The sequence below is a fragment of the Empidonax traillii genome, unplaced genomic scaffold, assembly GCF_003031625.1.
Source record: "Empidonax traillii isolate 1590-97213 ecotype Southwest subspecies unplaced genomic scaffold, ASM303162v1 scaffold238:size1398292, whole genome shotgun sequence".
NCBI classification, from domain to species: Eukaryota; Metazoa; Chordata; class Aves; order Passeriformes; family Tyrannidae; genus Empidonax; species Empidonax traillii.
In genome coordinates this window covers 1,042,010-1,067,961 of record NW_020955431.1, presented here as the reverse complement: position 1 = coordinate 1,067,961, position 25,952 = coordinate 1,042,010, and the positions used below count along the sequence as shown (strand labels likewise).

At 40.6% G+C, this 25,952-nt stretch overlaps 1 protein-coding gene and 1 long non-coding RNA gene across 2 annotated transcripts in view; one reads left to right on the top strand and one right to left on the bottom strand.

Moving 5' to 3' along the window:
• Window positions 1-18,255: 18,255 nt before the first annotated feature.
• Window positions 18,256-19,404, bottom strand: LOC114059703. The gene is made up of 2 exons (XR_003571719.1): window positions 19,103-19,404; window positions 18,256-18,451 (listed from the first exon to the last, which is right to left on the bottom strand). It is a non-coding gene; the product is annotated as an uncharacterized LOC114059703 (long non-coding RNA).
• Window positions 19,405-19,955: 551 nt separating this feature from the next.
• Window positions 19,956-25,952, top strand: part of TRIO (trio Rho guanine nucleotide exchange factor) — a 250,107-nt gene continuing 244,110 nt past the window's right edge. Inside the window, 1 exon segment of the mRNA XM_027888455.1 lies at window positions 19,956-20,631. Coding sequence (XP_027744256.1) covers window positions 20,517-20,631 — 115 coding nt within the window. The 5' untranslated portion in view covers window positions 19,956-20,516.

Sequence of the window (25,952 nt, the reverse complement as noted above, 5' to 3'; positions counted from 1 at the left end):
CGAAGAACCGGGGAAGGTCTTTCCACCTTCCAGCCTGCGCATTGGATTTTTTAGGTGAGACACAGTGTGCACGGAACTGAGCCCACCCTTTAATCCTGAGGTTCATCTGCCGGGGCCAAGCACGCTTGGACGGTGGCAGCGAGGTCCTCAGGACGTAGATGGATTGCCTTACGGGCTAACGAGCTCCATCTGCCCAGGGAGTGTCCTAACCGGGAATCAAACCCAGATCTCAGCGTTGACAACGCTGTGGTTTAGCCACTGCACCACCAGGGACACTGCCCCGTGTGTTAGTACAGACCTGAAGAGAAACGCTATACAAGTTGTATTTATCTAGTGCTCTGAAAGGCTCTGAATAGCACAATCACTATCCTTTTCTTCACTGTCATGCATTTCATTCATACCCATGACCAGAAAAATCTACATGAAGTCTGACATCTAAAAACAATTAAGTGGTTCTTCTACTACTGTCCTAAACTACTTTTCAATTAAAATTTAGACAGTGATCAAAGATTTGGCACAGTATATGGAGTGACCACTGGAACAAGTTTATGGAAAAAATGTATCACAGTGTAACATACACATTTTTTAAAACATTTAGCTGTTTAGCAAACCAAGTGAACAGTACAAAGCAGAAATTGCATACAGAAAAAAAAGAGGGAAAGCATAGCCATATGAATGTGAATAAGGGAAGTGATAAAAACTTCTCCTATACCGAAGCTTCAGTGCCAGGTAGTGCAAGGGAACTGGGGAACGTGAAAAAAAATTGGTATAAAGGGTTGTTGGCAGTTTTAAAAATATCCTCAAGGTCTTCTTGTAAATTAAAAAGTCAGATTCCTGTCCTTACAGAGGGAAAGCAATTTTGTTATCAGGTTGCCTCGGATGAATGTTTTTCTCCACCCTTGTAATCACCCAAAATGGATGATCTTTCAAAGGAGCATCTTCCCACCATGAGTGGATCAGCAATGAAACTCTTCTGGCCCCCTCCTCCTTCCATGACAAGGGCTGATGCTGTTAGAACTGATAAACTAATTCTTAATTACACTTAGAAGTAATAATAATTTTTAAAAATAATAAAAGAAAGTTTAAATTCTAAACCAGCTGCAGCCACCTTGTTGAAAATCACAATTTATTACACTGGCAGCATGGGAAACCAAGGAGCAGTAAGTCAGCTTCCTTCCTGCTCCAGACTTTTCAGTAGCTTTTATTGTGTTTTGTTTATTGAATTAACCCCTGAGAACAGTTAAAAGAGGAGTGTTTTTGGAATGTGCTCAGTATTACAGAACTCAGCCACAATGCAAATATGTCGTAGCAACAAATTTGGACTTGTGCTTAGCCTGAAGGTGTAAGAAGAGGGCAAAGGTGATGTAGAGAAACTTTATGCCTTCTTATTTGGTGTATCGATGTAGCCACAAACACAAGCTACCCACTGCCTCAAGGGCTGTTCTTACATCTGTGGACAGCTGAAATATTTACACATCTTTTGCATTGTTGCTTCCTGCATTGTGAGTTATGGAGCTGCTTTGGGAGTGCTACAGACCCACTTATTCCCTGCAGAGGAAATTTTGTCAGGAAGAGAGTTGATCCTTATGGATGCACTCTGCAGCTTCACCAGGGCAATGCAGTGTGTGTGCATGTATCACCTATTTTTAAGTACACCTTTTAAACTATAGTGTACTTCATAACTTTTTGACACCTGAAAAACATATTCACTTTAGTTCTCAAAGTTTCTGAAAACCTCTAAGTTCAGGAACATATTGTATTTTTATCCAGATGATATCAATACATTAATATCCTGCCTTCTCCCATCTCAGATATTTTTTATTTGGTCTTTGGAACCATTTTATTATACACTCAATTCATCAAATAAAAAGTGATCCTCTCCATGTACCCTTCAAAATTCTTAAAAGAAGTAAAAGCAAAATCTAAAAAGTACATTTTAAGGTGTATTAAGTGTAGTGCCTTATTTGTAGTTAGAGAACCTACTGTCTAATACAGACATTGTAGATATGTAAAAATTATTTGAAGCTTAATGTTTAGCCATGTATTATCACTCAAATTATAAATTAATTGTTACATTGGGAGAAGCAAATGAGAAGATATTTCCAATCAATATCAATCACATAGGCTAAATGAGTATGCCATTTAGGGATTCATGTAAATTGCTTTTCTTGTGGACTTGTTCTACAGATTACAAAGCAGACATGTTAAGAACAAGCCAGTGGTGTAATTCTTTGACGTTTGATTTAAGCCTTCATATCTAATTCCTGGAACACTTTGTATTATTCAGTAAATTCTGCTTTAAGGAACTGCTCTTTATAATGGAATTTAAAAAAAAAAACCACACATTTTTTTAAATTTCACAGTGAGTTCAGCACATTATTGCCACGAAGAAGAACCTCATTAGTAAAAGGTATTCTGAGACTTTCACAGGCCTCAAGATAATATGATTTAAAAGATAGGCATGTTGGCAAGTTACAAAATTTGCCTAGTAGAATAAAAGTTCTTTGCAGTCTAGAGAGCATTCTACAACGTTGTCTTTGCCACTCTCTCCACACCCGTGCCCCCCAAAAAGCAAGCTTGCCATTCCTTGATGCTGTTCTCCAGAATCTTTGTTTTAATGTCTGTTTATATATGTAAACAAATAAGCTCTTTCTTATGGTATTTTTAAAAGGCTGCATATTAAGAAGTAATGCTTGCTTTGCTAGTTGAAGTGCACTGGAAACCCCCAAAATATAACCAGAATTAGACCTTGGTCACGGTTGCACCAACACCTTTCTTCTCTCCAGTCCCAGGGATATGCTTGGGGGACCTCTGCAAACCAGACTATAACAGCTCCTGGGATTGCTTTTTCTTTTGGGCAATAAATCCTGAACAGATTCTAATAGATGAAAAAATAATTTTTTTTCTTTTAAGGAAATCTTTCTTATGTTTGCATTGTTTGGTTTTGGGTTTTTTTGTATCTTTCTCACTATGCCTCCTGGAACCAAAGTTGAACAAAATACAAGAGGATAAGAGAAAAAAGTGTCAACAACTGGGAATTGAGCGATGTCATACTGTATTATAACTGTATAAATTCATGAAAGTAAGAATAGTACGTGCATTTCATGTTTAACTGAGTTTCTAACAATCTATTTTCTGGAAAAAACTTCACCATTCTTCGTATTCCAGGGATATATGAAAACACATCTTTACTCTTCTGGTCTACCCAGCAGTAAAATAAATCAGGATTTGTTTGGTTTGGTTTGTTTTGGTTTTTTTTTCCCTTAGAAGACATTCAGCTATATAAAAGAAAGAGAGGAAGAAAGCTGGAGTAAAAATAAGAGTGGACGTTATAACTTAGAAAAGAATTTGTAAAACCAGAAACATTTATTTTCACATTTTGTTTTGAAAATATCCCATATGTTCATATTAATAAAAGGCAAACCCATCAAATCAACTTGTTTGTAATTTTTATCCTGCTATTCATTTTATCATCTCTGGTTCCCGTTTCCCTGACAAGAAATTGCAATTAAGAATGGTAGTCATTTCTGATGGAGTGGAATAATTTGTAACAGGAGCAAAATTTTAAATACCACACTGAAAGTATCAAAACTCATAAGGTACCAGATGTTCATCAGTAGGCTCCCTGCATAGTAAAGCAGGATCTCACTATAAAATTAGGAAGTATGTAAATAATCCCAAAATAGTGAAAAATTTAATAAAGATACCTCATCTACAGACTGATAAGAGTGGGAGTAATGTTATGCAAATTAAAATCACAGTTCTTCTACATCAAAGGAACTATCAAAGCCAAATCAGAGAGGAAGGAACCATTACCATCTGCAATTCAGATTATCACTTGTGGTCCCATCATTAAACTTAAGAAACATTGGAGCATCCTACATTCTTAACATTATTACCTATTTTGGTTCTCATGCTAGAAGTTATTGAGAGCTTCCTAAGACTAGGGTCTATCTTTTACAATGTCAAGACTATTCCTTTCTGGGACTGTAAAGGAGAATGGATGCAGGTGGTTCACCCTTCTTCGTCCTTTTCACTATCCTGGTAAGAACAGATAATGCTATAGTTTCGTTAAGCTTGTGTCTAAGCATGGCAGCATCTACCCAGCCATGAACTCCAGCTGTCCAGGAGTGCTATCACATAGCAGAGCCCTTCTGCAAACCCTGAACTTGTAGAAAACAAGAGATTAGTCCACATCATGACCATGTCCTGCCTAACAGAAAGGACAGTAAAACAGGAGGTAAAGTATCCTATGCCTCTTAAAGCACCTGAAGAAGATAAGCTGCAGAAAGATGGGAACCTAGTGGGGAAATTAATAGTTGATCAAGTCCACTCAGTTAAGTTGCTTGTAGGGTTTGACACTAGCTTTTGAGTTCAACCTCCCTGCATTTTATTTCTGGATGTGCACTGCTGTGCATCACACAGACTGCAAAAAGTAGGCAGGTATTAGTTCTGGAAGAATCTTTAATATCAGCTGGCTATGTAGCTGTTTTGTGAAAGTAGTTCTTTGCTGTAAGTGTAAGGACTTGCTTGTCAGAGTGTTTGCATTTCAAAATGAGACCCTCTGAGTTCTTCCCTCTTGCCATTAATTGTTAGTGACATTGCACCTACATGAAACTAATGTAAGGAAGCCTTTATTCTGTATTCCTGAGCTAATAGTGACTCTCTTGTGGCCATGAAAGAAAACACTGATTTATATGTTATGGGGCAAGGTCTCAGTGGTGTCAATAAAAAAGTAGGTAAAAGTGCAAGATCCATCTCTGGGATCTTTTACTAACTGCTAGAAATTGCCTCTGCCTGGAACTTTTATGTGCCCATTTGATCTATACATTATCAGATGTCATCTACCTCTAGTATGATTCAGATATCACTAATTAAAAGCTCAACAAGGCATATATTCTGACAGCTGCTAACTCAGCAAAGTTTAAATATTAATAGTAATCAGTGAACAAGATCGACTCTTTATATGGTGCTCTTGTGACCTAAAGAAGAGGCAGCAGAAGGAGGAAATCTTTACATATATCTTGGTACTTCAAGACAGATTATTTTTGGACCTCTTTAGACATCTTTTTACATCCTGCTCAGGAATAGAGCAGCTTACTAGAGAAAGACAAAGATGTCCATGAAACTGCTATGATAGCTCCCAACCCATTGTCTCCTCAGTGCCTCAAGACTGGACAATTCACAGAGCCTTCCTCAGCCTCTCTTCTCTATGGGCGACAAGAGTCCTTGAAGATTAGTGGCTCTCAGATTCTTTCAAGAGCATCAGAAACCATCAAGACATATCGTGGAGGCAAAAAAATAAAGTAAAATAATAAAAAAGATCTAAACAGACTACGCATGGATTCCCAGGCAACCAGACAAGAAAACGGGACAAAAAGTAGAGTATTAAATTGACATAAAAAGTTTAACTATTTTAATTTGATTGTAAGTGAAGAGAGTGTAATACCTTCCTGAGCTTGCCTGTGGATTTAAAAAACAACACACCAAAAAATGATCTTTCACTTTACAAATATTGAAGAGCCATGAGCTGGAGGACATGGATGCACAACCCACACGGATGGATTTTTGATTGTGTAGTTTACAACCAGATTAGAAGTTTTCTTCCTTCAAAGGATTTAAGCAGAGGGTTTGGTAGCACATGTACAACTCATGGAAAGCAGCTCCCCCCCAATTAGTTGGTGGTTAAGAAAGAAAAATACATAGCACAGCTCACTGTGAAACTGATCCAGAAATGGACTTCGAAAGCACCTCAATGAACACTATCTGGATTTACCTATGGCCAAAGCTTGATGTTTCAAAGCTTCATTTTAATCTCCTGTAAGGGTCTCATTGATTCTCATAAGTAATCTAAATACTTAGACACCTTTTGTTTTTGGTGACACCCACAAATGTCTACTGAAATATTCATTTATTTAAAATCAGTGAAAACACATACAGTCATATATTGGCTCACAGGTATGACTAGCTTTCTAAAGCTAGCTGATCCAAACAACTGTATAACAGGGAAAGGTTCTGTCTATGTTGAAGTATTTCCCTATTTCAATAGGTACAGTTATATATATCACTATACATTTTATAGTGATATTGCTAAATCCATGCACAGCCATTAAAATGTTATTAATCTGTGTCTGTGATTGTTCTAGACAAAACAAGTCCTTTCACCGTAGTTAAAACTCCTTCCAAAGCAACATAGTATAAAATGAACAAAATATTCTACAACAAGAATCCTGCTGATATAAAAATTACTGTAGAAATTGAAGTTAGCACATGCAGTATTTTTTTCCATGCAAAAAAATTTTTAGATAAATTCCTTCAAAGAAGAGAAGAAGGAAGTCACAGAGTAAAAGTCAATGAGAAAAGAAAACATGAGGAAGAGAGCAAATAAGAGGAGTCACTGTTCAACTTCTGTTGCACTCATACTTGATTTGAATGAGGAGAGGTGCTATACTGAGACCACTGTTATGTACTCAGTTTATTTGTGATTTGAAAGAGAGAGACTAGTAAATTGTAAATCTTCATAAGTTACTTACATTAATGTGTGTGCAAGGAGGTGTAAACATTTTAATGATGCTTTTTGTTCTGTAAAATTACAGGTCTGGAAGGTACCTTAAGAGATCATCCAGTTTAGAAGGATGGGAGAACTAAATCTGTTTCACTGCTTGTGCTTATTTGTTCAACCTTTTCCCAAACTTTATATATTTATATAAGAATAGATTTATGTCTATACTTCAAATTAAATTAGTTCTTTTTATTTATTTTATTCATTTCTAAAGTCTCTTACTTTGTTGGTGTTATCATATCAGAACTAAAAAAAAATTCACCAAAATCCAAATTTACAAAAATGTAAAACTTATTCTTTCACCAATCTTAATGTATTAAATGCCCATTTTTGTGCAACTGTAAGATAAGGACATAATAAAGTGGCAATAAATGTATTCCTGTTACTTGAACTTTTTAGATTGATTGGTCACAAATAAAGTAAGATTATGACACCAATTTATATAATACTAATACTAGAACTTATACTACTATTGCATAGCAAACCATCATCTTGAGAAGAAATATGAAATATGTTCAGGGTTAAGAAATAATGAACAAAATTTTTAATAAGTATAATATTGTACACATAAAAAGATCATTTAATATAGAGGGAATGATAACTGCGAATGTGGTCCAAGTTTAATGTGGTAAATGGCATGGGGAGAGTAAGAAAGACTTAGACCTCTACAATTTTCTCAAATGCAAAAGGGAAAATAAATAACCTATTTAATTAAAAAACAGTATGTTCAAAATCAACCAAAAGAAACACATTAAGGAACTCACAATATTTTGTAGCCATGATTTTCTAAGTATGTAAGAGGAAGTCTGTTCTAATGAGAAGAAAGTCTTTTTAAGCCAACTAGTGTTGCTAGCAAAAAACTACTTCAGCTGGTTTGAAGAATGTGTGTGTCTAAAACCTTGTCTGGCTTTTCCAGTTGTACCAGCTCTTCTGATCAAAGATACCACCTTTTCCTACTCAGTTTTCCAATTAACTTTTATCAGCTACAGGTACAATAGTCACAATGCATATATATGTTAAGGGACTGCAATATTTGTGGTTTAGGATTTATGATAGCAGTATGAGGCAAATACAGGTAAAACTGTTATTTTGTTTCTCTGTAGCATTTGGCCTCTATTGCTCCCTGAAACAAAACAGGACTACATTTCAGATCAGCATTTTCATTTTAAGGCACATGGTTTGTGTTTAATGAATAGAAAATAAACCTTCCATTGTAATCATACAGCTTACAGTTTCTCATGAAAGTCACCAGTCAGTGAAAACACAGAGAATTCTGTAATTTTTAACTGTTCATTTTACGGAAAACTTGAATATCAGTTAGTTGCACATGTAACCCAGCACAGCAAACTACCCTTTCTCCCCACCTCTTTTACCATCCACTTATTCTGTTCACTCCGTAAGTGTGTTATGAAAAGCCTGAAAACAGCCTTCTGAGGCAGTTTTGCACCTTTGCTGCTGGTCTGAAGCTTCAGCTGCCTTCACAGTCCTCCACTGGCAACACTTTTGGGGGCAGTTTTGTTTTGTCTGTTCATGGTGCTCTGACTGGCCTTGTTCCCAAAACCTTAGTATTAAATAAAAGTAAAATCTCCTTCTCTAGGATGTTTCCAATATTCATTTTTATCACAAGATAGTTTATTAGCTGGTTTAATATAATCTAAAAAGCTTTTGATATGTGAATATATTAATATTCTCATGTGCATTAAAATATTAATAATATTAGACACACAATAATATTGCTTTTTAGGATATAACTATTTTCTGAACATCATTTATAAATAAAAATACTGCTGATGAGTCAATGAGAAACAATAATGTTTCCAAATGTATTACAATGAACAAATATGCCTCACAAATGAAGGATGAAGGAATTCTTCATTGCATTATGTATGAAAAAAGAGAAAACTAGATGTTAGTCCTGCCAAAGAAATCACAGATGTCTTAAAGCTAGTACTGAAAAATTGGCATAAAAGGAGTAAAGGCTTGGTTGCTCTTACTTTACTAAAAAACTAAGGAATATATTTTTGAAAAAATCCTTGCATACAAATCCTCATTAACAGATATAGAAAATTATGTTAAATCCTTCAGTATTGGTCTTCATACCTTATTTAGAGAAAGTCCCTAAAAAGCCCAGCAGATATTTTGAAGAGTCAGTATAAGTATTTCCATCTTTAAATGTTATATATAACAGTTTTTAAACTGAATAGTTGGGTTAAATAGTAGTTATATTTATCAAATACAGCACAAGATATCACAGTGAAAAATTCAACCAATGATGAAGCACAGAAATAGAGAGCTTCTGAGCAATTATAATACATGTAGTAGATGTTAGTATGGAGGGAAATGATTTGAAATACACTTTCTTTCACCTCAGAAGGATAAAGCCACATGAGTACTTGCTTGCATGCTATGGAATATGACAAAAGTTAGGCCAGTGACTTAGAAATACAGTAATTAATGAATAAGGTAACTAAAGTATACAGTACTGCAATTCCATCATAAAAGTTGATCTGTTCTCTAGTTAGTCACCAAGTGACACTTGCTGCTGAAAATAAGATCACAGTAGATCTTCTCCTGAAGGTCTTGCAATGCTAGATTCTTACAGCCTAACATTATCTTCATTCATAAGAAAGAAAATATTTTTATAATATAATAGATTTGTCAGACCTGTGCAATATCTTTTGATATTTACCCTACTAAGAAGGTCAATCAGTTAACTCAGAAATTATTACTTGTATAGGAACTAAAATTTTAAGAAAACTATTTCTACCTCCAAGATGGCTGACTGGATTTGCTCCTCTCTTGTAACGTAACAATAGTATCACATTGTTGTTAGGCCTAGCATTTAACCATTACAGAAGCTTAGAAGTTAGTCACTGCAAACAACAGCAGAAATAGACAATAACTCAAAGTAATGAAATTCCAACAATTGACACAAATGGAATGCTAGAAAGTAACTAAATGTGGTATGTACTTCAGTAAGCCTGAAAAGAATAGATGTTTTCTAGCAAAATGTAGGGGCATGTTGTGATAGCAGTGGTATTGATTCATGGCTCAGCCCAGCAATCAGTCTATGAAGAAAGTCCTAAATGAGCAGATAAAACTCGAAACGACATGTAGCTGAAATACATCCAAGCAAGGAAAAGATGCTTTTATAATGAAATGGTTGTTTGTCATGCAATTTCAAAGGTGTGATGAAGATACTAAAATTTCATATTTGGCTAGAGGACACAATTTGGTCTTAATCTTCCCTGCATGATGCAAAGACAAGTCATCACATGAGCTGTGCTACATGCTGTAGTTCCTATAGAAGGCATTTTTTAAAACCCTTGCAGTAATGACAAATCAAAACCTTATATTCTCTGCAAATTTCCAAACCTAATAGGCAAGTGTCTAAGTCTAGGAGAACATCTGGGCCAATAGAATTGGCGGGTGTCATGCAGGAAATACTTCTGTTAGGTGAAAGCAGTAAATAGGAAAGAAATTTAGGCACATCATTTGAATAGCAAAATTTCAAGTCATTGTTTCCTGAGACCTAATGTAAAACTTTTCACTAAGAAGTATTGAAATTTTAGGACTTAGGTAAAAACTTTAAACATTTGCTTAGTAAATGATCTGAAATGTGTATCTCTGGCATCCCACAAGCTCCTGATCTGGCTGCTCTATTGCTGGAGATTCAATGTCAAAAAGCCATTTCCCACCTCTGACTGACGTGAATGAGACCATTGGTGAAACTTCAAGTCTAATAACAGTGACAACTGTAATGATTGGATATAGCTTTCTACCTATAAAGGATTATTTTGGGTTATTAATCTGCACAAAAGGGGCAGAACCATTTTAGCAAAATGCAAAAATAACTGGTGTCCTAGAATTATGCTAAGATCCAGAAGTTTGTAGGCATTTCCTGGGAGTTCTGCCAGCTGAATATCCCACATTACATGCTACTCCTCTGTGAGGATTGGGAGGTAGGGATAGCCATGCTGAGCATGTGATCTGTAAACTTGCTTCGTGTACAAACTAAACAGCCCTTTATTCCAGAATGCAAGTGTGCACAGATGATGGCTTCAGTCTCACGTATGAGTATTGGCAAAGGGGCTACAAACTAGAAAGACTTGGAAGCTGAAGTCCTTCTGTGTTTCTGTCTTTAGAAACAGCAGCTGAGACCCTAGAGGGAACGTGGAACACCAAGTGACTCTCCAGGTCCTGAATGGTCTCACAACTGCTGAACATCTTAGGAAGCAGCTGTCTCCAGCTGGGGTTTAAGTGCCAATAACAGTATGTGCTGGAGACCTTTCAGGGTCAATACCAAAAAGTTACCACTGTTGTGCCCAACACTTCCACTCCAACTAGTCTATTTAATTAAATATAGGAAACTGAGACTGCCTATGAAATTAGCTGCTAAATAGAAAAGAGAAGAAAGCAAGAACTTGAAGAGCAAAACGTTGGCAACATTTGCCTTTTGCTCAATTTGCTTACTGCAGTATAATGGTGAAAAAGGGATATACTGAGTAGGATGAAGGGAAACTAAAGAGGACTTGTCTTATAATTGAAAAATTGGAGAAGATAGGAAAAAATAAACCCAGTTTGTTTACTGCCCTCTATCCACAGAGCAATGCTGCTGCTGCTGCTTTTTTGCTGCTGAAAGCCAAGTGGCTTCCCAGGCGTGGCAAGGAATTTGACTTCCTGATTATGAGCAAAGGAAACACTAGGAAACTGTGTTCCACGTTGGTCAGTTCTTTCTCATAGCAGCAACTCCTGGAAGAAGGCAAGTCTAGCAATTCATGGCTGTGCACCCTCACAAAATTAATTTTAAAACTAAGCAATGTCAGAAATAACATCTGCTGCTACTGTCCAGACAATGGCATAATCAACTAGGACAGACAATGTGAAACAACTGGTACTAAGGAATAATGAATGCTCACCTAGAAGCTGACCTCCCTAAGTAGTACCATTCACTCACTGATCTGAATAAATCATGTATTATGTATAGAGACCACAGGCAATAGTAAAATATCTGCAGAAAGTGAAGGAATGCTAAAAAGACCAAACTAGAGACAAAGCCTTGATAAAACCAAGGGAAAGGAAAAATCATTACAAATGTATATAGCCAGAAATAAATGAACATGTCCGTAAAATGTGACTTTGATATCAGGGGTCACCTCTTGCAGCAGTAGGTGGTGATGGGGAAGCCTGCCATGGATCTCAAGAAGTTGCCTTGGGAACTTGAAAATATTTTTTCTGAGCAAACCTGCTCTTTCCAAGCGAAAAAAAAAAAAAAATCTTGGGTATCTGTTTGGACACTCATGCAATCTAGATCCACTGCAGTAGAATAGCCTTTACTATTACTCTGATTGAAAATCCTGTATCTTTTGGAAGTGTCTATTGAGCTCTCAAATGAACCTGGAAAACTCAAGGTCCAATTGTAAATACTGCCTAGCTGAAAAACCTATACTTGTCTTTCAAAGTCAGCAAGAACTGAATGCATTCTTGGGGAATCATCAACCTTTGAAGACTTAAATTATATAAAAACAACAAATTTATGAATTACATAGATTGTTATCAAGGCTCACTCCCTAGCATTGGATGCAAAAGTACTGTAAATATTTTTTAAAACTGTCATTTTTAAATGACTCAAACTGCAATTCAGTCCTGTGTATAGAAAAGGAACTATGCATTTTTTGTTTGTTTGTTGCATAGGCAATTACTCAAATTTCTTCAATCCCTGTTACAAGATATTGATTGACAGGAGTGATACAGACATAGGCATCCAAGATGCTTTCCAATCTGGGCAACTCTAAACCAGCCTGCAGATGAAGTTACATGCATAAAAGCACACAAGCAGTGGAGCTGATTTAAATGCCCTCTTCTGGGTAACTCTTGAAACAAGATGCCATTTGTTTTAAGCTTCACTTTTGATTGACTTTTCACTTCGTCTAGGCTCATAAATTACAATTATAATTTACACATGGCTCTTTGTGCTATTCTGTGCCAAATCTTGAACACTATTTTGACAAATAATTGCAGGCAAGCCAGTACAATTAACAGACTATTACTACCAAGGCAGAAGGAAAATTGTCAGCTGGACTTAACACTACTTTGATACTAAGTGAAGAGTTTTCTCATAAATGTAGTAAAGAGTGTATCAAAACGTCTGGTATAAATAAGTGACATAATGTAAGGCTGTCTGCTAATCTACTGGCAATCACTAGCATAGTAGCTTAGCTTAATTGGTGACCTATTTTTCTGAGTTTCCATTGTGATGATACAAAACAGTGGTCTTTGTTTAAAGATACATATGGTACATTTTTTCTATGTGTACAGTGCATTTTTTTTCCTGTGGACATGCTAGTGCTTTTTTTGGCATCAAGGGCAGAGACTGTTCTGACACAAGTTGCCTGTATATCGTGATCAAATAAGATATCATTGATGTCTTCAATACGTAAAATGTCCTCATGTTGGAATACTGTCCAGTAGTAATCACACACACACAGATTGTTGATAGCATAATTGTTGAAATACAAGCTTGATAGGGGTCCACCTTGCTGTTGGCAACCTCTAAGTCTATAACATCCCCTGAACAGAAGCAAGGAGTGGGCAATCTATGGAGGATGCCAGGCTTGATATAGAACCTTTCCTTTAGGGCTTAACATGGTTTGTACACAGAGGGTTTTGGCAGTATGGTACATTCAGAGCAATGGGAATAATATGTCATGGCACAAGCTACTGAGTAGGCTGCACCTACTCAGTTGATTAGTTTAAAGAGCCAAAACTAGGAAAGCAAGATTCTGGAAGCCTAAGAAGGAAATATGTACAGCATTAAGCTCTTTATACTTTCTGAAGTGTAAGCAAAAATTGTGCTACAGTTTTTGCTCTGAAGCTAGTCATGTCAAAACTTCATTATTTCAGTTGATCTAGATTGCTGGAGCTCAACTTCTTAACTTAGACTTACAAAGACTTCAAAACAGATGATTTTCCACGTAAGGATTAACATGTGAGACAGTAGAAGGTGGAATTGAGCAAGAAAAGCAAAATGCTGAATTTTTCTCCTGAACTTTTTTTTCCCTAAAATGCTCTTAAAGCTAAAGAAAGATGGAGGAGATGTATTTAACTCCTCACCAGTTAAGATGAACCTAGGGGAAAAAAAAAGTCACATACTTCTTCTTTAGTTACCTGGAACCATACCCTTATCAGAGTAGGGGCTTCAAAAATTCAGGAATGACAATGCAAAATGATCAAGAATATGTAATTTGATCTGTTGTAGAGTGAGGAGCACACCACAGAATATCTAAAGGAAAGTCTTTCAAAAGCAGAATAAGAGGTCATACCATCTGGAGAATAACTGACTGAAAAAAGAGGAGTGAATCACTCACGGAGGCTTTGGCATGCATTGTCCTACTATTAGGATTTCTGGATTTGTTCCATCTAGGCTGTAATCGTGTAATGAATGTGCACGTTGTTTTCAACCGGGCACAGTAAAGTTCAATTTTTTCAGAAAGCCTCTGAAGCACTGCACACATTTCTGCCTAGAAAACCTTGGACAAATTGGAAAATAATTTTTGAAAGTCCAGTATGATGTCAATGTTAATGATAGTGATAGAAAACCTGAAATTAAGGTGTTCATTCCATGTCCATTTACGTGCTTGCACAGTTCCTGATTGAGACAACAAGCATTTCTGAAAACCCGGATAGCAGAAGCAATGGGATGACTTGTCTGAGGTTCAGTCGAGTGGCTCAGCCACCATTAATTGTACAATAATGTACAATAATGTAGAATTATGAATGCCTAAGTGTAAACAGACAAACCAACACTTTTGTTAGAGTGAATTTAGTCAACAGATGGCATATAGACCACCAATAGTCTATAAAACATCAGCTGTCTGGTATATTTTCTACACATAACTGTCCTTGACATTGATAAGTCAGTACATGCCACATAGCAGAACTGGGAGTTGAATTTTTATAGATATCACATCATTAAAATGGTGAGAATTTAAAAAAAAAAAAGTTTGGTTATAAATAAAATCAGGACAGTTAGTATTTTTGGTAAGCGATGTGCAAAGACACACAAGTTGGTCTGTAGGCTATTAAAAAGCTGCTTGATTCTTTGCTTAAGATTTGACAGTCATGACCACATATGTAGTAAAACTTTAGTTGTAGTTACCACCAAACACTGTGTCTTTACAGTTTTTCACTTAAGTGTACTAAATGTCCCCTTTCAGGTCCTAAGAGTAATCTGTGAAATGTTATGCCCTGGTGTGAGCTGGAAGTGCTGCTCTAAGGAAATGTAAGAATCATAGAATTATAGAATGGTTTGGGTTGAAAGGGGACCTTGAATATCATCTAGCTCCAACCTTTCTGCCTGGGCAGAAATACCATCCACTAGACTAGGTTGTTCAGAGCTTCATCCAACCTGACTTTAAGACTTCCAGAGATGGGGTAAACACAACTTCACTGGACAACCTGTTCCACTGTCTCACCACCCTTCCTGTAAAGAATTTCTTCCTAATATCTTATCTAAACCCACTCTTGGTGAAGTTTGAAACCATTCCCCCTTGTCCTATTACTACATGCTCTTGTAAGCAGTCTCTCTCCATCATTCTTGTGGGTTCCCTTCAGGTACTGGAGGGCCACAATTAGTCACCCTGAAGCCTTCTCCTTTGCAGGCTAAGAAACACAAATCCCTCAGCCTGTCCTCATAGGAAAGGTGCTCCACCCCTCTAATCATCTTGGTGGCTTTACTCTGAAGTTGCTCCAGAAGGTCCATGTCTGTCCTGTGTTGAGGACCCCAGAGCTGGATGCAGTACTCTAGGTGGGGTCTCACCATGCAGAGTAGAGGGGCAGAATCCCCTCCCTTGACCTGCTGGCCACGCTGCTTTTGATGCAACACAGGACATAATTGACTTTCTGTGCTGCAAGTGCACATTGCTGGCTCATGTCTAGCCTCTCATCCACCAGCACCCCCAAGTCCTTCTAGGCAGAGCTGCTCCCAATGTGTTCATCCCCCAGCCTGTATTGATACCGACCAGCAGCACCTTGCACTTGGTCTTGTTAAACCTCATGAGACTCCCATGGGCCCACTTCTCAAGCTTGTATGTGGGAGGTCTTACCAGGAGAAGTATGGAGAAAATATTTTTAATTAGACTGGCAATATTTTACACAGGTGACAGGTAGGTCATCTGCAATCAGATACTAAAAAAAAAAAAAAAAAAAAATTTCAGAAAAGTAGAAGAAACAATGAAGAGGCAAGGTTCCAAAAGCTGCCAGAACTCATACAATGAAACAAGACCTTGATTTTATAGCATAAGGAAGTGGAGCACATGGACTTAAAACCGTTCAAAACAACTTTTCAAAAAGACATGGATGCTTCCGTGGAAAAGAGGGCAATAATAATGGTAACAGCTGGAAAATGCCTCAGTGCTAGTGTACAGATAAAAGAGATGCATAGTGTGCTTGAAGAATAATTTGAAATTGACAAATGCTGCTATAACAGAAGCACCATTTAGATCAGAAACCAGATAGCAACTCAGAGGTGGTACACATTAATAACTTTGATTGCTTTCCTTAACTGCTGCAAACTTGAAAGAAGCCTTGTCATCTTAAAAGCACAGTAGCACCTGGTATGGTCTCCTCTACCACTTACTCTAAGTGCTTATGCTGTGTTTTATAGATAGAAATTCCCCAAAAGCCCGCTGTAGAAAAACAGCATTTGTTAGAAGTAGCTCTTACAGGCTGGCTAGACTAAAGTCCATGTGCATTTTCCCCTAAAGTGTTTTCCATGTGTAAGTCTTGTCCTCACACTATCTTTTACGTTCTGTGTTTCCATTAGTGAAACGGATAGTGAAGCTTATGAACAACTACAAGAACACTCCATTGCAAAGATCTAGTTGTTGGGTGAGTTTTGTAATAGATTTGGGCTTTTGGGGTTTGGATTTTTTGGTTGTTTTTTTCATAATTGAATTCTCTCTTAGTTCTAAGCAAGGAGACAACTCAGATTGGTGGCCCCAGGTCAGTATCATCTCCTGTCTCGCAGTTTTTCCAAAATGAGTTTCTAGTTTATTTCTCCTAAAAGCTTGTAAATATCATGGATTTTTAAATCAAGCTTGCCCTGCTTTCTTTAATGGCTTGTAGAAATGTGGAAATCTTGGATTTTTTTGTTTTCTTGATTAAGTGGGCAGCAAACACTGCAGGAAAAGAACTCAAGCAGTATCAAGTCTGCAAATTCCTTTAGGGATGAAACATGAAGTGGCATGTGACACTTCTCAGCCTGGATACAGAAGGCTAGACACTGGGCAAGCTTCTTCCCTCACATGACACCTCTTTGACAGGAACGAAAGTTTGTGTGCATTGGCATACTGATTTTAGAGTGACCATTCAACCAGAGAAAGACACTACACAAACAAAAATAAAAGACATTTAAATGAAACAACACTTCTCTTTGGGCATTTATTTTACTGGGGTTTAAATATTTTTGAACAATTTGCTTATAGGAAATTAAATGCTTTTTAATATATATATATGCATATCTTTTATATACATATATATATATATAAGAAGTACAGAAATTAAACTTAATTGGATTTTAAAACTCCTAGTATACAATTTAAATAAACCCTAATTTGAATTTTGGCCTTAATGCTATTGATATTTTGCATGTCACAGCACCCCTAAAGTAACTTTTACATGACGAATATTTTTACCTTTCCTGCATTTACCATTTCAATTGGTACAAAAACACTTGCAGGCTGGCAAGTAACAAGTCAAGCAAAGGAGGAGTTGAGGATGGAGAACAGAACTATTGCCTTAATGACAATGCTCCAAAGGAGCCAAATTCACACAACTTTTCAATCTGCAGCGCTCTCCACATAGACAATTCATACTAAGTTTGTTTGTTTGTTTTAGTTTCAAGCCTAAAATTATCAAGAAGAACCAGACTGAGAAACTTAATTTCCTAATGTCAAAATATTAAATGTGGTATTTGATATTAAGGTGGATAACTGTGAATTAAATCCTTGCTTTATTAGAGAGTCATAATGTCATTTTCCTATCTTTGTCTCTTCCTTTTAACTTATCCTTCAGTAAATATTGCACCCCGAACATTAGCATGAACACCATGTATTGCCATAATCCTTATGAATGCTGAAAAGGATATGAGCATATTTGGTTCTCGAAAGATTTTCCGTAAGGGCCACCTTTGCTGATGATGAAGAGCTCAAATTACAACTAGATGATCTCAATCACTTTCACAGTGATGAAAGGCTCCTGTAGTGGTATACATGGCTCAGGGCACCCATGTGTTAGAAAAAAACCCAAGTCCAGTGTCTTCTGCAATTCAGCAGATGGAGGGGACAGAGAAAGGGACAAACTTGAGTCATATGGCCTTCAAAATTGTTCAAATGAACCTTGACCGTTTGGCACCCACTTAAAATTTGTACAGTATGCTGGATGACCAACTAGTTGGAAACAGACAGTGTCTTATTTTAAGTAACTGATGAACAGCTTTCTAAAGCTTTTCCCAGTGTTACACAGTATATGAAAGTCTTATTTCAAATTCAGAAAACAAGTAATATCAAGCACTTCTTGCTCTGCAGCCACTGAAAGCTCAAATTATGGAGAATCTTATTTTTTCTTTACTCTTTATATTAACTCTTCTCATGTACTTATCAAATTTTCTTACATTCTTATGCAGGGCTTTTTTGTGTGCAGATATACAGTATTGTATGCCTACTCACAGGTCAACTCACTGCTTGCTAGGAAATAGCAGCATTTGTCCCATTCATGTTTTTTGCTAAGTGGATGGTGCTAGGCCAGCTAGAAAGGAATTCACGTTGCAACCATTTCTGCCAGTGGGATGCTAATTTGGAACTTTTTCCTGAAAGAGTTCAGGCCGGCTGCCTGAAAGAAAAACATTAAAAAAAAAAAAAAACAACAGTCTTTTCAGTCAAACTAATCTCTTCTCTGTAAGAGAAATTAGGGCAGACGTAATTGCACAAAACCTTTTTTTCATCAGGCTATACGACTTCAGATAAATACAAACTTTGGGAACCTTGCAGGTGACTTCCTCATCATCTGACTGTGATAAACTAACAGAACCCCTAAGGGTTCCCTTAGGACCTGAGGCAGCGGCATGAAGCTGTGTCAGGGGAGGTTTAGGTTGGATATTAGGTGAAGTTTCTTCACCCAGAGGGTAGTTGGGGACTGGAACAGGCTCCCCAGGGAAGTCGTCACAGTGACAATCTGAAGAGTTCAAGGAGCTCTCAAGCACATGATGTGATTTTGGGGTGATCCTACTCAAGAGGATGATCTTTGTGGGTCCCTTCCTACTCAAGAGGTGTTCTAAGAATACCTCTTGATACTCCTAGATGTTCTAAGAATATCTCTTGCTTTTAACACTTATCAGAGGTTCAGATGTTTAAAGCTGAACTTCTGAGTTTCAAGTGTGTTAATGATTTACTATTTACCACAAGCATTTGAGACGGGTTACTCAGCTTCATAAGTTTGTGCAATTGCTAAGATTCCTGCTTTGTCACCTCTTTTTAACCTTACCTGGACAAAAACTTATACTGGCAGCTTAACATGAGGTGCAAGACGGTGGTGGGTTGCATGTTAACCCACACCTAGCTGTGCTCCCCGTCATGAGCTGTTTGCTTATTTTATGTTAATTGAACCGGCCCACAGCATGGCACATTTTGAAGTGCCCCAGCGATCACTGAGGAAAAAATATCCACAACGCAGACAGCAGTGTTAACGGATGCTTTTTGAAGGCACCTTTCTGGAGAATCTGCACACCCCTTTCCCCCTTTCCCTTGGAGCGGACAGCCAGCCTCCTTCTGAGCCCCGGGCAGGAGCGCTCTTGCTGAGCACGACCCCTGGGAGGCGGGGGTGCCCTCGCACCGAGCCCCCCGGGAGCGACAGCCAGGAGCACGGCGCGATTCCCACGCTCTCGCAGCGCCTTGGGCCAGACGGACTGGGATCTTTCAGGAGCCCCGGCCCGACCGCCGCACACACAAGCGAGCTGGCAGGAGAGCGAAAACCAGCCGGAAGCAGCTAAAACATTAAAAAAAAAAAAAAAATGGAGAGAGAGAGAGAAAAACAATCAAAGCCCGAACAACAAACACACTGGCCGCAGGGATCTCCCTGGGCGCCCCACCGATCGGGCACCCCGGGCCGCCTCGCCCCCGCCGATCGGGTGCCAGCTCGGCGGCATCGCTGCCGACCTGCACCGCCCAGCCCCGCCCCATCCCGACCGCTGCCGGGCGCAGCCGGAGACTCCCGAGCTCCCCCCCCCGTCTCCACCGCCCTTGTTCCTCGGGCGGGGACTCGCTTCCTTTCCCGACTCCCCCTTCCCACCCTCCTCCTCCTCCTCCTCCTCCTCCTCCCAGTCAAGATGGAGGACGGCGGTTGCTGCGGCCACCGGCACTACGGCGGCTAGTGCAGCTGCTGCTCCTCCGGATTGCTCCTCGCTCCTTCCAAAAAAAAAAAAAAAAAAAAAAAAAAGGAAAAAAAAAAAGAAAAAAGCAAAAGAAAAAAAAGAGGCTGGAAACGTTCCTTCTTTCTCCGCCCACCGGCTGCTGGCTGCGCGGACCGCTGGCCCTCCCCATGCCGTCGTCGTCGTCGTCGCCCTCCTCCTCCTCCTCCTCCTCCTGCGATTGTCTGCGTTCCGGCTGCCGCCCGCCCGCCCGCCCGGACTCCCTGCATGCACACGCCGCCTCCTAGGTGGCTGCGGGGGGTGGGCGCTCCTGGAGCTGCCATTCCGCACATACCTTCATGTCCCTACGCTCGCTGCGGCCGCCCGGCGCCGCCCCGCATCGCTCGCCCGCTCCGGCTGCCGCCCTGACGGCCGCTCCCGCCCGGAGGTGAAGCCGGGACCCGCGGAGGGGGCGGCGGGGTCAGCGGTGGGTCTCGCCCGGAGGAGCCACCGCCGCCGGCACACGCAGCAGCAGCAGCAGCAGGAGCAGCCATGAGCAGCGCCGCTACCGCCACCTCCGCCGCCACCACGGCCGGCAGCGGCGCGGGGGAAGGGGCCGAGGAGGCGGCCAAGGACTCGGCGGACATCGCGGCGTTCTTCCGATCCGGTGAGTGGGGTCCCGTCCCGGGGGAGTGAGAAGGCAGGGCCCGTGAGACCTCGGCTGAAGGTAGCGGCGGAAGGTGGCCCTGGGGAAGCGACGTCTTCCCCACAGAGCCAGGAGAGGAGGCGAGGGCAGCCGGCTTTGTCAGGTGGCCTCGGGGAAGGCTCGCCCGCCCCTCTCTGGCGGGGCCGCCTCGGCATTGCGCGTCCGTGCGGGGCGTCTTCCTCGGGGCGGCGGTGGGGAAGAGAGCCGAGCCTCTCTCATCCCGTGCCGGGGACAGCGGGGCTTAGGTTCAGGCACAGCAACTCGCGGGCGGGACGCCACCGTCGCTGGGAGAACCGAGGCGTGAAAACGAGTGCGGCGGCGGCGGCCCGGCCCGGAGGGTGCGGGGCTGAGGCTGCCCCGGGGCGGTGTCGCCGGTGACAGGTGCTACTCTGCCTCTGATGCTGGCCCGATGGCAGGCGCGTTACCGGGGCCGGGCGTCACCAGACAGCACAAGGCGGACCCGAGCCCCCCGAAGATGTCCCGCCGGGGGTTGCGGGCGGAGGACCCCCTCGGGTCCGGCAGCCCAGGGTGTCGGGAGGGCGGAAAGGGTGAGCGAGGCTGCGAGGCTCGGGCTGAGCCGGCCGGGTCCCCCGGGGAGGCAGGCGTGGATGACACCGCTATAAAAGGCAGCGCTCTGCCAGTGCCGTGCTGCTGGGTGGCGGCCCAGGGCAGGAGTGGGAGAGGGCAGCGTGGAGAGCGGATGTTACAGCCACAAGGGAAAGAGGCAGACGAAAAACGAAGCCCACTTTAAGAGGTGTCCCTGCCTTGGCTGAGGCGGGGCAGCAGCGGCTCTCGGGCGCTGCCGGGCTGGGAAGCCGAGCTCGGTGCGGCGGATCGGGAGGGGAAGAGGTGGGGAGCCTGTTGACAGGCTGCCGGGATAAAAAAAAAAAAAAAAAAAAAAATGGAGGCCGCCTTTTCCCTCGGTGTTTACTCTCTGCACACAACGGGGCGGGCAGGGCGGCTGCCCCCGCCGCCCCGACGGTGTCCCCGGGGCATAGCGGCGCGGACGAAGGACAAGGCTGGACAGCCCGGGCCAGACGAAGCGCCGGAGGGGACGTAGCCCTGCCGGCAGCCTGGGGGGTGGTGGCGGCAGTGGAGCCTCCCCCCGATGCCGGCTGCCCTCCCCCGAGCGGCGGCAGCTCCTCCCCGCGATCCACTCCGACGGCGGCTCCGCGCCCCCCCGGGCACCCCCGGCCACCGCTCCCGGGCGGGGCGGCAGGGCTGGGCATTTGCTCCGTTGGGATGCCTAAAAAGGAGCGGCGAACAAGGAAAATGCAGACTCACCGCTGGAAAGATGAGGGCGATGGCCGATTTCGTGTCTGAAAAATAATAATGATGGCAGTAGTAATAACAGTAGTAAAAGCAGTGTTCGTTGGGTTTTTAAGGGAAGTCCGTGAGGGAAGTGGGAAACGGCGTAATCAGTGCTGCTCGCGGTCGGTGCATGCTGTTCGGTGTGTTTAACTTAATGAGAGCGAAGGAGGAGGTGTGATTTGCAGTAGACATCCCTGAAAGAGGGCTCGGAGCTGCATTTCTGTGGACAGAGGGTCCGAATAGGGGCCTGTGTCCCCTGTGGAGGGCTTGATGCTCCCGAGGCAACCTGTTTCACTGGCGGCAATGAATGTGAAGCTCCTTGACGAGTCAAGATGATGGTCTTGTTGGGTTTCATCTTGGAAGAAGGGCTGAGCTTTATTGTTCTCAGGAAAAAATCCTGTTGAAAGCAAAATGACAGATTACAACAGTAGACTTGCACACAGTAGTTACAAATGGGTACTTGTAATCTTGCGGTTTTGGAAGACCCTGCCAACTATATTAATAGTCAACTTCCACATTTGTGTGTGCGTATAGAGGGGTGACACAGAGTTGATAAACTCATAAGTGGTGCAGTGATGACTTCTGATGCTGAGAATTTCTGATAACAGGGAAGTTGCACTGAGCTTAGTCTTGCAGCAACCGAAAATCTTAAAGTAGTAGAAGGACACATCAAATGCTTATCGGAAAACTCTTAGAGCGTATTTAACAACTGGCATTCTCATTTCCGTATTTACTTGTGGAGGTTATCTGGTTCAGTCTGGGCTCTGACATATGCTGGAAAATGTTCTGGCATCTGTTGTGGGTGTTTGGTATTGGGAAGAGTTCTTTGAATTCTGCCTCTGTACGATACACTCTTTTATACAAAATGATCTGCTGAGAGATCTCCAGTGCTCCTCTTTGTTTGAACAGGAGGCACTTTTTTTTTTTTTTTCCCAGTGAAATGCAGTGGGCTCAGTGATCAATGAACAAGGAAAAAACTTTGTTTGGTATATATATAGGAGCAGACAAAATATTTTTCTCTCTACAGAATTTACAATGACAAATGCTTCCTTTTTCCTGTCACTTGCAGAGAATATCATCAAAGCTGTAGCTGTTACTTAAAAGAGAAAAGGAGTAAAAATGTTCCAATGTTTTCCAGAAGGAAAAAAACCCAACCAAACCCAACAACAAAAAACTTGCCTAAACAATAAGTTCTAATTCTAGGTTAGTTAAGTTGGTCAGTTGAGCTGCTAAGTGGGGTTATTGGCTTTCCTCCTGTCCTCTTATAAGACTAAGCCTGAAGTAGAATTAAAGTAGCCTGAAGAATGGAATTCCGTTATTTGGAAAATGTTTTGTTAGGATATTGAACAGCAGCTAGGTTCACATCACTTGAAATGTGTGCATTTCCAGTTTTCACTTTGGTTATGTAAATGTAAACTCACTCTTGAGTTGTTGTGGAAATAAGTTTCAATTGAAATGTGAAGAAAGCAGCTGAACTGGAAGTGAGGTAGTAGAATGAACACATTAAGATTGTGTGTATTGAATATAAATGAGGAATTCCTGTTGGAATTGGAAGATATTGAGGCAGCTTACTTTCCATTACCTATTTGGTATCCAAATCTCATTGTTTGAAGTTGGCAAGACAAAAAACACCTTATTAGATCTGTCACCTTCTTCATGGCAGGATTAAAAGTAAAACTGCGAAGAAACAGAGTTGAGTGGTGCAGAATCTAAATGTCTGGGTAGAGAGATGTTAATACTATGTTAAATATACAAGATCTATGCTTTATGAAAAGGTATTAAGATAAAACTTTTCAAAATGTATTTTAACTTAAGTTTCTATGTATTTGAAAGGTCTGAAAACATCTAACGTGAGCAAAGTTGAATTTGAGGGAGTGCCATCAAGTCGTGGCTTACAGGGCAGCAACCATACAGAGGTTTTGTTTGGTGGTTGTTGCTTTAGTCTTCATCTTTGCAGCTTTCAGTTCTCAATACTTTGGGAAGGAAACTGTCAACGGACATGCAAGAATGCCGGCTATCTCTTAAGTTTAAATCATGCTGTTATAACAATGTCCTCTGAACCAAAGAATTTTTGCTAGTGCAAGTTAATGAATTTTTGTTTTAGGCATAAAGAACAAAACCTTTTTAATCTAAAAACAAAGACATTAATTGAACATTTAGTAATTAAACTTATCCTTCTGGGATGATGGAGAAATCTGTGAATACAAAAGGATGCAGACAGAAAAGGTTGTAAGCACTTTAGTCAGCTCCTGGCTTGACTGTATAGCAAGTGCCTTTATAACTGAGTCTGATAAGTTGTCATGATAAAAAAACCAACCCGGGTTATCTACTGATAATTGTTTATCATAATTCATCCCTTGGTCTGGGAAAATAAAAAAGTGGAGTATTTTCCATCTAAAACCTAATCTACAGAGGTGGCAGCGGTGCTTTCTTAGGAAGAGGAGTAAGTCTGCAAGATAAACCCAGGTCTGGAGGAGATAGGTGTCCCAAGCAGAGAGTTAGTTCAGTGTGCCACCTCTCCAGAGATGTAGTCAGAGAACAGGCTGGTAGCCAGGACAGCTTTGAATAGCACCTAGTTCTAATATTATACACTTAGTGTAACCTGCTTCTCTTAGTTTTTCTTAGTGTAAGCTTAATGATAAGAGAATTTAAAACTTTGTTTTGACATACATGTGTATAGGTACCAAAATGTCCTTGTGATCATTTTAGGAAAACGGGATGCTGAGATTTGTTGTGATTATGGACATTTGAAGACTTCTTCAAGTACTAGGGACTTAAAACTTGACTCAGCTGGGTTCAGCTGAGTCTACCTATAGCAGCTTAGGCTGATAATTGCTTGAGTAGTTCAGACCTTATAGGAAGGATTAATGAGTGTTGTGAAATGATGATTGCTTTTCTTTTTTTTTTTTTTTTTTTTTTTTTAACTCTTAAATAATGGTCTTGTGGTTTGCTTAGTTTTCCTGAACATCACTTAACAAATGATACCATAAAGATAAAGCCTTGCTTGCTTTACATTACTGTCCTTTGTGATGGTGGCTAGGATGGTTGACTGCCAGTAGTAGACAACATTAAAAATGCCACTATAGTAGAGCAAGTCTCCTAGGAAGAGGGGAAGAAGAGAGGGTTGGGAAGGATTACATGGAAAAGAAAAAGAAAGTGTGTTATTAAAAGGGCAGCTAGTTTTTTCATGAATACTACACACTAGCTTTTAGATCATGGGAGAAGTAGCTTTCATATTAGACATCAAATGTGAAAAACAAGCCCAATTTCCAGATTAAATCAAAGAAGCAGAACACGCGATCTATAAATTTAAGATAGTGCCTTCCTAAGAGCATTCATCCATCTCCTGCTGATGTGTAGTAGCTAATTTACAGAGAAGGTAGTCAGAACTGTGGTTGTTGCTTACTTGGTGTGACAGAGTAGCAACAGAGGAGTGGCAAGTGTCTTAACAGAAACAATCCAGTAGTGAAGCCAAAAGCGAAGTTTTGGCAGGCAGCACTGACGGTACCCCATATGATAGCTCCATGCTGTCCTCTGCAAGTATTGTTTCTTGTCCCTGCGGCTGTCAGGAACTGAGGAGTGTTATGGAGTTTTAAGAAGTGGTGAACATGCAGAGTTTTTAAAGGATGAAACAACTTGTCCATTCTTTCATGCAGCTTAGAGTGATGACAGTATTTGTATTAAAAAAAGTAAACACCACAAAAAATTTACGATGTTGTGTCACATTTTCAAGGATCTGTTAGTTTGTCCTTTCATTTACTTGAGGAAGTGAGAAGGTTGCAGCATTGTTGCTATCATTAGTGCCAATTGAACTGGGCTGAACAAGAAATGGGTCCTGTTGTGAAGTTTTGATCCAATTCCGGAAGTATCCATTTTAATAAGATGATTAAAGTGGGGCGGGGGCTGTATGTATGTAATTGATGTTTTGAAAAATACCATAGAAAAATGTCACAACTTGATAATTGCTGATG